The following is a 12140-nucleotide window of genomic DNA, read 5'->3' as shown; positions in this document are numbered from 1 at the left end:
AACTGTTTCACGCGGGTGCTACAGCCGGCTACCACTTCAACGACCGCGCCCATACTACGAGGCTTGCTTCAATGGTCTTGGCAATGCTTCAATGAGCACAACAACGTCGATGGCCGCGGCAATGCTTCGATGATCACGAGAACAATGCGTGTTGTGACGTTGTCGACGACTGCGGCCATGTAGCAAGGCGTGCTTCAGTGATCGTGACAATGCTTTGACGACCAGACGACGTCGATGGGCCGCGACAATGCTCCGATGACCATTGCTTCAACGTTGACAGTCGTGGTGATGCTTGGATGACCAAGACGGCGTTGGTAAGTGTTGTGGCCAGGCAGACCCTCTAGGGTGCTTCTGCAATGAAAATGTTGATGTTGCTACAACGTACGATATGCAATGGTGGGCTGCTGTAGCGACAAGTCGACAACAGTGCTTCACAACAATGGCGTTATTGCAATGACGACGACCCTACAACTACGGTGGTGCTGTGGGGAGCGCTGACGAGCGTCATGACAATCCAGTGAATAGTGCGTTGCGAGTCAACATGCTGGCCTTTGGGGTGTCATGCGAATACAAACATGCGCGTGCAAGGTAGTAAAACGATTTAATCCAACGATCAAGCACAGCCCAATCAAGCGGTCGGTGAGGCGGCTTAATTTTCCCTGGCATCATCCGGAGTATATGTAGCAGCCGCCGAAAGAAAAGGAAAACGCTTTGCTTCTACACGCCGGCGGCCCGTCGCTATGCGCTTTCCTCCTTTCACACGGGGACAGGCTGGCGCGTGTGTATCTCTTTTCAAAAAAAAATTCCTTTTCTCTACTTCTTCTTCCTCCCGCATCTGCGAGATCCCATCCCATACCCCACAGCATGACCTAGCCGGTGTCGGCCCCACGACCCCCTGCTGCTTTCATGGGCGCTCGCCCAATCTTATCCCCGCTGCGACCGGCAAGCTGGTGGCAGCCGCTCGTCGTTGCTGCAAACCACGTCCTCATTACAGGCGTTGCGCTCTTGCGTGCTACAACCATGGCGGGGAAAGTGTTTCAGCCCGCGTCGTGCACAGCTACAAGCCTACAACCATGACGTCCCGGTGCTACAAGTGGTAACTGGCCGTGCTGGAACGGGATATGGGGCGTGCTATGACCGTGAGGCAAAATGCTACATCGGGAGACCAACTGCATCCATTACTAATAGATGTAATTTTGAGTTGTTTTGTACTTTCGATGAATCTTTATAACAGCTCTGATTTTTTTTATAAAAAAAACCATCGTGTTCTTCTTGCTTGGAATACATGCGTGCGTGTGTATGATTTTATGCGATCCGGCGAGAGAAAGAAGGAGGAGCTGGGAGCGTAAAATCGACCTCCAACAACATTTTTTTTTAAGAAACGCTGCAACATTTTTCTGAACATCGTGATGGTCTTGTGTTGTGCTGGATGACGCGTCCGAGTTTCTACATCAGTTAAGGCTTTGGGCCGCACATGGGCCGACCTCAACCGTATATGACACGGAAGAGCAGTCCACGGAGGTTTCTCAAAAAGAAATAAAACGTGTCCAGGCAGAAGACGGGACACCGACTCACAATATATGCAGCCGAGGTACAGCCTCGGCCGCTCGGCCTCTCGCACATCAAATCGATCATGGAAGATACAGCGGCGGCCACGCTCCCGGACGACATCATCCTCGACATACTCCTCCGCGTCTCCACCGACTCCGCCGCCCTGTTCCGCTGCGCCGCGGCGAGCAAGCTGTTGCGCGCGTTCATCGCCGACCGCGCCTTCCTCGAACGCTGCTGGACGGAGAACCGTGGACGCCCGTCCTCCCGCCTCGGCTTCTTGATTCAGCAGCGACGCGACGATGCAGACATCGACTCCCCGTACCCGCCGCTCTTCGTCCCGCCGTTGGGATCGATGCTCGGCGCCCGCCCCCGCCTCCTCACCGACTTCCTATCATGCGAGCCGGATGGCCTATTGGACGGTGCCCAGCCGCTTGCCGCGCGTCACGGCCTAGTCGTTGTGCGTCTCTTCCGCGGTGTCCGCGGCAACGCGGTCCACATGGCCGTCTGCGACCTACCCGCCGGCACCTGCAACGTGCTTCCGAGCTGCGGCTCAGGTGTGAAGCTTCCTCCATCAGCTGCACAATTTTAGCCGCTCAAGACTATCCATTCTCCTCCTTGGAAGCGAAACGTCCGTCATCTCTGGGTCCGGGATACTACTCGGCGGTTTTTAAGCTGCTAACCCTTGTCGTCAGCGGCCACAAGGGCGACCACAGCGAGGAGTGCAACCTCTACACCTTCTCGTCCGCAGAGCTTACCTGGGGTTCACCCACAAAGTGTTTCGACAAGATGTCGGGGATCAGCAGGGGCGGCTTTTCGATGCTACAACAAAAACATGACAACCCCGTCGTGTGTCGTGGCGTGGTGCACTGGCTCGCCTGGTACTTATCGGAAGCCGGAGCCTCACCAAAATAATACTCCTTAGACGTGGGCGCCGAGACCGATCTCGTCTCCTTGACAGAGATCTCGGGCCCTATGCACAGATATGGCTATAATGGCAAGATGCTGCCGATTCTCGGCGTCTCTGCGGATGGGTCTCTCGCCATGTTTCGCCAGCGCAAAGAACTTGACATCATAGAGATGTGGACACGGGAAAGTGGAGTCTGGCTCTACACCAAGGGCATCAAGTTCAATGTTGGGATTCGCCCTTGTGCACGCATGTGGCCTGAAGAGAAGGGTGGAACTTTTCTCATTGTAGACAATTCATGGTGTGTGCGAAGGGTTGATATCAAAAACATAAGAACAGAAGTGGAACAATTCCCCGGTGGCATAGATTTGGAAGCCATGCCTGTGAACGTGGACTGGCCCGTTTTGTTCTTGTCTCTGCTCGGTTAACTTCGACTACATAGATGTAAGTGTTATGAGTAAATTGCATGTTTATTTAGGTCTTATTAGTTTCCCAAGTATTTACGATCCAAAGAAATTTGGTTATTATGGTTTTATGAAAATATCGACATCATATATATAGGCTTGTTGCTATAATTAATATAGGGGGATGAAAGCCTATTTGGAGGATATATATAGGCTTCAATTTTACCTTAATATGCATTATATTTGGCAATGTAATATAACATGCTCTATATCTCATTACGTTTTCCATTTCATAAAAATAAAATATCTCACTACACTTTTTGATTAAAAGAATTGATGGCATGATCAATTTTCACATTGTATAGTTTCCTACTGCTAATTATACGTGTCCTACTTTTTTTTCTTTTTTTTTTGCATAGACGTGTCCTACTTTTTAAGAGAACGTTCAAAGTGCTTCCGTGATCATCAATACACGCATGTTACTAGTACTTGTATAACATTACTAGTGATGGGTGCAATACACCAGCACGCTATCTCATTGGTATTCTCTCCGTTCGAAAATACTTGTCATCAAAATGAATAAAAAAGGATATATTTAGATGTATTTTAGTTTTAGATACATCTCTTTTTTACATTTTGGTGACAAGTATTTTCGGACGAAGAGAGTATTATAATGTTACCAGTGACAGGCTCAATGTAGAATGAGGAGCCACCCGTGCATGACGCTAGGCATAGTCACGCCTGCCTTGCTGCCCGAGACCGTCACATCGGCTTCCAGCCTCTGGAAGCGGAGCAGCAAGATCTTCCACGTCACTATCCTTGGCAGCCTCGCGGGCCTCGTTGTTCTCCTCCCACAAGGGATGGAACCAGGAATTGATCCCCCTGCTCATTAAGGTGTATTAGGGCATCTCCAACGCCAGCCCCTGAAATGTTGAAATACGTCTGGATCCCTTTTGTCATCTAACAAAAACATATATAAATCCGTTTAGCAGTCCGGATGTATGGATTTCAGTTTTCAAGAGACAAATGTGGGGGAGCTTTGCGGGAATCCGGCACATGCACGGTCGATACCCATGTGTAATGGGTATCCATACCCACAAAATATATGGGTAGGATATGGGTATGATATTGCGCCCATGGGTAACCCAATGGATACCCCGAGAAAGTTAATAAATGAAAATAACTCATATGAGATGTGGGGTCGTCATCCAACTCCTATGGCCCACCCTAGTCTTGATTCCTTAGATCGGGCATAGCTCAAAGGCCCATAATCACTCGCCACTCCTCATATGTTCCGTTGAAAAGATGAAATCTTGACTCTTGGCTACCAAACTCCTGTTCAACTCTCGATCCAGCGATCGCCCATTCCCACCACCACCTCCCACTGTACCAGGCTTCCACCAACCGCCGCTCATACTCCCTTGATGCCTCCAAGAGGCCACCCACCGTGGCAGCCTATGTCAGTGCTATATTACTCGCCCATGATAACTTGAATTTTAAACTCATTTCTCTACTTTTTAAAAATTTAAATGCTATATATTATATCCACTGGATACCCATTTGGTATAGGATACCGGATGGGTATGGGCATGGGAATTGAAGTGGGTGGGCATAGAAAGCTTCTATGGGTATGGGTTTCGGCAGAAGGAGGTTGTACCCGCCCATACCCTACCCATTGCCATCCCTCGCTCCCACTCTTCTCTCGCTTCCCCCCAATGCCAGAGAAGGCTGGAGATCGCCAGACTGGAGCTTGGGTGGGCGGAGGGGATTGGAGTGGAGTGAAGTGGCTAGGGTTTGGTCCGATGCAGATGGGGAAAAATATCTGTGGGGTCGGGTGGGCCAGCGTCGGGTGGGCCAGCGTCGGCTAGGGACGACGTGGTGGACGCGTCCGGGCACACCCGTATCCGCCCCATATTTGAGATGGATATGAGGGACCCCGGTCGGCCCAAGTGTTTGATTCCCGATTGAGGCGCTCGTCAGGGTTGCATTTTCATGAGCAGTCAGTGACCGGGACGTCCGCCCAGGTGTTTGAGACGGTTTTCGGCACCGGGCTGTAGATGCTCTAAAGGGCATGAAAAATACTACATGCTTGTTGGGGATACACATAATAGGTAGGCCCACGAAGGGTCGAAATATCATAAAGCATGGGGTTCACACATCATATGGGTTCAGATAAATCTCATACAGTGTACTATCCACTCGGACATATCAACGTATCGTCCACTCTGATGTATGGCTCACTCGGAACAGTCAACCACTTAGTCGTATGGCTCACTCGAATATGCGAAGACCAAACAATCGACAAGGCAATCGAAGCATCATTCTCATAGTGGAGGTTTCATAGTGGGCTGACATTATGACATTCATGCCCCTCTTTGTAACATGGGAGGTGAGGGGGTGGCGCACTCTATATAAGCCACCCCCACCACTAGACTAAGGGGCTCTTCTCTGATTCCTCCCCCTGGCTCTCTCCCTCGCCATTAGTCTCAGGACTAAGCTCAGTCATGGGATTTGTTCCTCTCTCTCACACACACATTGTAATCTCTGGATACATACTCAGATAAAACAAAACCTCTCCGGAGCACGAGACGTAGGGTTGTTATCTCCACCGCGAGAGGCCCGGACTCGCTAAAATCACCGCGTCACCCATATGCATCTCGATATATCATGCTCCTTTACCCTATCCCTTATAATTCTCGAAATCGTTCCCACGACAGAAGAAGGATCTATGGACGGCGTCTAGTTTTTTGTTAATCTTCTGATGGATTCTAAAGACGGACATGAAGTGGGTAACAAGGGCGTCGAGAGTAGAGGAAATGAGAGTGAGACGAGCGCCGCGGGAAAGATGCTTGGCGGCCCATCTAGAGAGGTACTTTAGAAAGCGTTGGACGATAGGTTCAAAAGCGGAGGACGAGAGGCGCTGCAGGTAATGGGTGTAGCAGTAGCGTGTGTCTTTAGCAGGCGTTGCAACTACCGCTCCACCCGGCCGGTACCATAGGGCCTACTTATCAGCAACGCGTGGTATGCACACCGGCGCTACTACTAATATGTATATGTAGTGTGGGGCTGTGTGCCGCGCTACTACTACTTAACAATAGTGTGGGGCTCTTACCCCATGCTATTGCTTAGCATGTACTCCCTCCGTTCCGAATTACTTGTCTTGGATTTGTCTAGATACAGATATATCTAGACTCGTTTTAGTGCTAGATACATCCGTATCTAGACAAATCTAAGACAAGTAATTTGGAACAGATGGAGTACCTGTAAGATATTTCCTAGTAGTGTCTCCTTCTAACATAGGTGTTACAGTGCCGGGTCGTCTGAACCTTGGCCAACTCTTCTTCCTGGCATGTACAAAAGGTATAGAAGCAGTGATCTCTCTAAGCCTTTGCCTTGGCGCAAATGAGAATATGTGTTTGCTTTCCACACAGCGCAATTTCTTGACTGTTTGCTGCATTGTCCCTGTCCGCTACATTGCCGTGCTCATCACTACATCAACAGCACGTGTCGAGTATGAGTCGAGCCTACACCGATCCAGCATTTTGTAACATTGTTCCACAACAACCAAAAAATACACTGATGTTGGAAATTATACTAAGTATTTAGAATGCAACCTCCTGCTAAATTTTGGAATCAAAATACTACAGTGTTTTAAATATACATTACTAAGCGTAATAAACCTAAATGAGTTTATTTTAAAGGACAATGTAAATGCTCCAATAATATGAAGATATCTTTACTGTATAAGTTTGGTGGTCTACATTGTTGTCTGGTTTCATGCCTGTGTGGCGTGATTTGTCTAGTGGGGGCACCAAGCTAAGCGTGCAAGGAGAAGTTACGTACAAATAGTGCCCGTGGGACACACGAGTAGGATTACTGTACCAGAAGACTGGCCGGTGACTTCCCTTGCAAATGCACGATTTAATTGAGCAGCCACCCAGTCTTCTCAGCCGTCGACCAAAGATATTATTTTTTGTGGTTAAGTAACCACTTGTGCTGGTATCCATGAAGCTGGTCCATATTTCATCCGGAACAGTAATCCGTCATGTGAGTGTCGTGGCATTCCCTAAACGTGAAGAACATTTTGGGTCCATGTCGCCACATGAATGCCGACCACATGTTGGGACAAAGAGAAGGGCTCTCGCTGTCGCTTGCGGCGGCTTGTATGCCCAACCGGAGGGAGTAGATGCTTTGCATTTGCTTCAGTGCATAACTAGTACTACTAAGAGATTGTTCATTTCCTGAATTTTCGTTTTCTCACAGAACTAGTACTAGCGCAGTCGTCGGCCCTGTTGTTCAGTGCAATACTGGTATGAGATTGAAATGAACTTGATAAAAACAACTTTAATTTTGAGAGACGTCATGAACTCATCTTTGGTAGAACTCCAAGGTCACGGCCTCAATAAGTTTTTGATATTGTCATAAACAAGGTAAAAAGGGTTGGGGGATCTGACGCAGAGGCTAAGATGATTAACCTTTCATTTTCTAAAAAAAAGGTCAAGATATATATATATATATATATATATATATATATATATATATATATATATATATGCACATGATATACTCTCCCGTTCCTAAATATAAGACTTTTTAAAGATTTTAATGCAAACTACATACCGAGCAAAATGAGTGAATCTATACCCTAAAATACATCTATATACATCCGTATGTAGTTTGTATTGATGAAATCTCCAAAAAGACTTATATTTAGAAATGAAGGAAGTAGTTTTTTTATGCAACAGAATCAGGGAGCTTTTTTCCACCGAAAACAGTCTTTGAACAGTCAGCCAATACACCGTTGGACAGGAAGTTAGAGGATCAATGAGCACTCAATTTGCAGGAGTGCATAATAATTAGGCGAGGGATACATTGGAGGGGACAATTTTATCTTGCCATCTCTGATCGCTCAGCAGCTATAAATACGCACAAATCGGCGGGTGGATGGATAACACAAGCATGGGCATGGGCATGGAGAACAAGAGCGTGGCCATCATCGGCGCCGGCGTGAGTGGGCTGGCGGCGTGCAAGCACCTGCTGGAGCGCGGGTGCCGGCCGGTGGTATTCGAGGCGGACACCGTCGTTGGCGGCGTGTGGGCGCACACCCCGGACTGCACCAGGCTCCAGACCGAGCGGACCATGTACCAGTACACGGACTTCCCGTGGCCGGATTCCGTCACGGAGGAGTTCCCGAACAACCGCCAGGTCGCCGCCTACCTCAACGCCTACGCGCGCTGCTTCGGGGTGCTCGAATGCATCCGATTCGGGCACCGCGTTGCCGGGATGGAGTACCTCGGTGTCGTCGAGGAGGAGGTGGCGGCGTGGGACGAGTGGGCTGGCTGCGCTGATGCATTCGGCTCTGGCAATGGCAAGTGGCGCCTCACGGTGGCCGACGCCCAGGGTCAGGTGCAGGTAAAGACTAAAGAACTAGCTAGCACTGCTAGAAATTCCGCTCCTAGTTAAACAATTTCACATACGGGATTGTTCGTAAATTTTCATTTCCTTTCTCTAGGTACACATGGCAGACTTTGTGATCCTTTGTATTGGAAGGTTCAGCAATGTTCCCAACATACCTAAATTGCCTCCTGGAAAAGGCCCGGAAGCATTTGATGGAAAAGTGGTCCACTCCATGGACTATTCCAAAATGGGTAGTCAGAAAGCTAAGGAGATGGTCAAGGGCAAGCGTGTGACTGTTATTGGCTATGGACATTCGGCCCTTGACATCGCTAATGAATGTGCAAGCTTGAATGGTACAAATATGCAACGCTTCATTTTAAACATAGCTTTATTTCGCTCACACAAAGGATAATATATCCGATTTAGAGTGTGTTAACCAAAGCATTATTATATCCATTTGTCTTCATCATTCCAATTAAGAAATTTATGTGTGCCTTGTCTATATATAATGCTTATATGGTATTCATTTTATAGTGTGCTGCATAAAAAATGAAACCTCACTAATATAATATTTGCATGACTTATTTTTTTTTAGGTACGGAGAAACCATGCACAATGGTTGTCCGAACCAAGCAATGGGTCTTACCGGACTTCTATGCTTGGGGTATCAACATATCAAAATTATATTTAACTCGGTTCGGTGAACTCCTTATTCATAAGCCTGGCGAAGGCCTCCTCCTTAGCTTGTTAGCTACCATCTTGACTCCATTGGTACTGCAACATTTTGCCTTTATTTATACAAGTTACAACATTAATATTATTAAAAGTGTAAATGTTTGTATTTTAGACTAACAACTAACAAGTCTATCCTCGTTTTGTGTATGAGTAGAAGTTGATGTTTTCGAAGTTCGCAGAGAGCTACTACTCCATTACAATGAAGAAGCATGACATGGTTCCCGACCATAGTTTTTTTGAGGGGATGGTGGGATGCTGGGTTGAACTTGCACCCAAGGATCATTATAAGAATCTAGAGGAAGGCAGCATCTTGGTTGAGAAGTCAAAGACCTTCAGCTTTTGCAAAGAAGGTGTGCTGGTTGAAGGTGAATCTACGTTGGTAAAGAGTGACATAGTTATCTTCGGAACAGGATTCAATGGCGACCAAAATATCAAGAGCATGTTCACATCAAAATACTTCCAGAGTATTTTGATTGGCTCAACGTCCATGACTCTATCACTCTACAGGTCATCGCCGATTTTCATAATTGTATTTACTTCAAGTATCTCTGAAAAGTTTCTAATTTATTTGGTATACATTTTCTCACAGGGATTGTGTACATCCCAACATTCCACAACTCGCAGTCATCGGATATTCAGAGAGCTATGCAAATCTCCACACTTCAGAACTACGGGCCAAGTGGCTAGCACATTTCATGGATGGTGGATTTAGGTTACCAAGTGTTAAAGCAATGCATAGGGATGTTCTAGAATGGGAGAAGTTCATGAAGCGGTACTCTCATGGCGAATTCCATGCATTCTGCATTGGACTTCTGAATAACTGGTACAAGGATAACCTATGTCAAGACATGGGATGCAACCCAAGAAGGAAGAATGGAATTTTTGCTGACTTATTTGAGGTCTATGGTCCAAGTGATTATATTGATCTTCACCCTAAGTAAGGGTAGATCTTAACTAATTATTCCCTTGTATGGGTTTAATTACTAGTATATGCTTGTTCCAATATGTATCTGCTTCTTGAATACTATATTACCTGCTGGCTTGTTATTATCACAATTCAATAGAACTTGTTGTCCTTCACCGTTCCCTATGTGAAATGACTCTATTGATATTGGTATATAGACCAGCAACTTCATACAGTAGCAGTGACAACATACAACTAAAAAGATCCCTTCATGACAACTAAAATCATCAAAATCAATTATTTTTTAGTACCTTTAGGTGGAGGATGTTAACAACCACATGTCCGACATGCCACAATTAAAATACTATCGATAATAAGCATCATTATAACATATATGCCTAAGATAAAAAATCATACTAGTCGAGCCTTAGCAACAATCAAAATTCACCGCTGGAAGAGCATCATGTTGATGGCAGCAGGGAGAAGACGTTCCATGCGGCAAAGATGGTGGTCAGATCTGCCTCTGAAACGAAGATTGGTGGACACATAAGTCCTATGGACGAAGGAAACAATACACAATTACCTATTACAATCTTGGACTCATTGCTAATTGTCAATTAATGACGACAACCTATTAGTATTCAAGTGTTGTGCCCCACCGGTTAGCGAAGGGACTTATGGTCCGTCTATATTCAATTTTTCATATTCGAAAAAGTTATGGTTATTCTATATCTACACCAGTATAAAAAAGATAGAAAGAGATAGATCCAACAACTCTTGGCCATTAGTTTCCTATATAGTATATAGCAGTAAAAAGTCGTCCCAAATTTAGCATTATCACATAAGTAACTTGCAATTACTATCCTACCTAATATGATGTGCAATTAATATTGTACCAAATATCAATGAGCATTACACGTAAGCATTTTCTAGTTAACAAAGGGATAACTATTCTTTCTCTTCACATCCTATTTTCTTCTTTTGGAATTTTTTAGTAGGAAAGTCAACCAATGTTTGTTTGTATGATACTCTTCAAAGAGAAGCGCTACAATGAACTTGTGCATTTGTGGGTGTGGCAATGTATTCCATCCCTTTTACCACGAGTCTCATTCCATCTCCCTCTAAGGCAGGTGTAAAGTATCGAGTCCTCTGAAATTGCCCCAAATCTTCTTCCCGGCATATATAAAACAGTATAGAAGCAGTGATCACGCTAAGTTGAGACTACACAATTTAAAAAAAAAACAGTGTAAGTCATGCGAGGGAACTTAATTACACCAAGTTTTTAGCCTCCTTCCAAATTTTGGAAGAAAGGTACTACAATGTTTTAGATATATGTTACTAAGCTTAAGACAACCTAAATAAGTTGTTTTAAGACAAACTAAATGGTTCCATAATATAAATGGATCTTTAGTATCAGTTAGGTGGTTTGAATTATACAGGTTCATCAAACTATCATCATATGCACCACAATCTATGTTAGTGTTTCTCTTTCTCTGCCCAATAACTTGGCTGCTAGGGTAAACTCTCTTTCCCAAGCTTCGCCGGCAAGCCCGCCGACTCCCCTACCATCTGTCTATCACTCTGGTGGCCAGTGGTGGCATGGGGCATCCTGGTGCCCCATGTCCGGTTAGTGTTTTAGGTTGGGGGCGAATGACGGTGTTTCTTCTTTGAATATGTCTTCCAGGCTCAAATCCTCCCCGAGTTTGCCCGCAGTAGATTAGGGTTTTCTCCTTGGGCCAGTGAGATTGGGGTTTCTCGTCGTGTGGCAAGATTTGGTGTCAGATGCTTTAGATCTACTCAAGGGTTCACTGACAACGAGTGCGTCTCCGTGGCGCTAATCCTTTGGGGAAGATGCACGAAAACTTCCCGATTGTAGGGGTCGTTTGAGTTGCTTTATATTTCCGTTGCACTTTGATTATATATCTGAATCATTTTTGGAAGAAAAAAAGTCAGGTCGTTTCCATGGTTGTCGAGTTACATGCGTGTATGTACTCTTGAGTGATTTGTCATGGGAATTTACGTAGAAAATTGGCCGTGAGAAGAGTCCTTGGACATACGTGTGTCATGGTGCCCATGAAGAAAGCAAATTTGCCTATACAACCAAACACATACGAGTGGAATTACTGTACCAGAAGACTGACCACTGACTTCCCTTGCAAAATGGACGTCGTCCCTGTTGGACTACTCTTGTAGTATAGTGCAGCCACCGAATTATCATCCTCAATGTCAAACAGCCGTCAATGTC

The 12140-nt window shown here is 45.8% G+C and overlaps 1 protein-coding gene across 1 annotated transcript; it reads left to right on the top strand.

The window, feature by feature from the left end:
* The first annotated feature begins 7818 nt into the window (after nt 1-7818).
* On the top strand, nt 7819-10052 carry LOC119340700 (probable flavin-containing monooxygenase 1). Its single transcript, XM_037612620.1, has 5 exons — nt 7819-8271; nt 8372-8609; nt 8852-9027; nt 9146-9498; nt 9581-10052. Exons 1-5 carry the CDS (start codon nt 7819-7821, stop codon nt 9930-9932), a joined length of 1572 nt encoding a protein of 523 aa, XP_037468517.1. The 3' UTR covers nt 9933-10052.
* The last annotated feature ends 2088 nt before the right edge of the window (nt 10053-12140 follow it).

Source organism: Triticum dicoccoides, chromosome 7B (genome assembly GCF_002162155.2).
Source record: "Triticum dicoccoides isolate Atlit2015 ecotype Zavitan chromosome 7B, WEW_v2.0, whole genome shotgun sequence".
Lineage (NCBI taxonomy): Eukaryota > Viridiplantae > Streptophyta > Magnoliopsida > Poales > Poaceae > Triticum > Triticum dicoccoides.
The sequence above is the reverse complement of the archived record's forward strand: the minus strand, read 5'-3'. Positions and strand labels throughout refer to the sequence as shown.

Bases quoted from the DNA above. Each gene is read 5' to 3' on its own strand.
- LOC119340700 (XM_037612620.1), top strand. From the start codon at position 7,819: ATGGGCATGGGCATGGAGAACAAGAGCGTGGCCATCATCGGCGCCGGC. The intron at 8,272-8,371 runs GTAAAGACTAAA...TCCTTTCTCTAG, and splicing joins ACGCCCAGGGTCAGGTGCAG to GTACACATGGCAGACTTTGT. The intron at 9,499-9,580 runs GTCATCGCCGAT...ATTTTCTCACAG, and splicing joins ATGACTCTATCACTCTACAG to GGATTGTGTACATCCCAACA.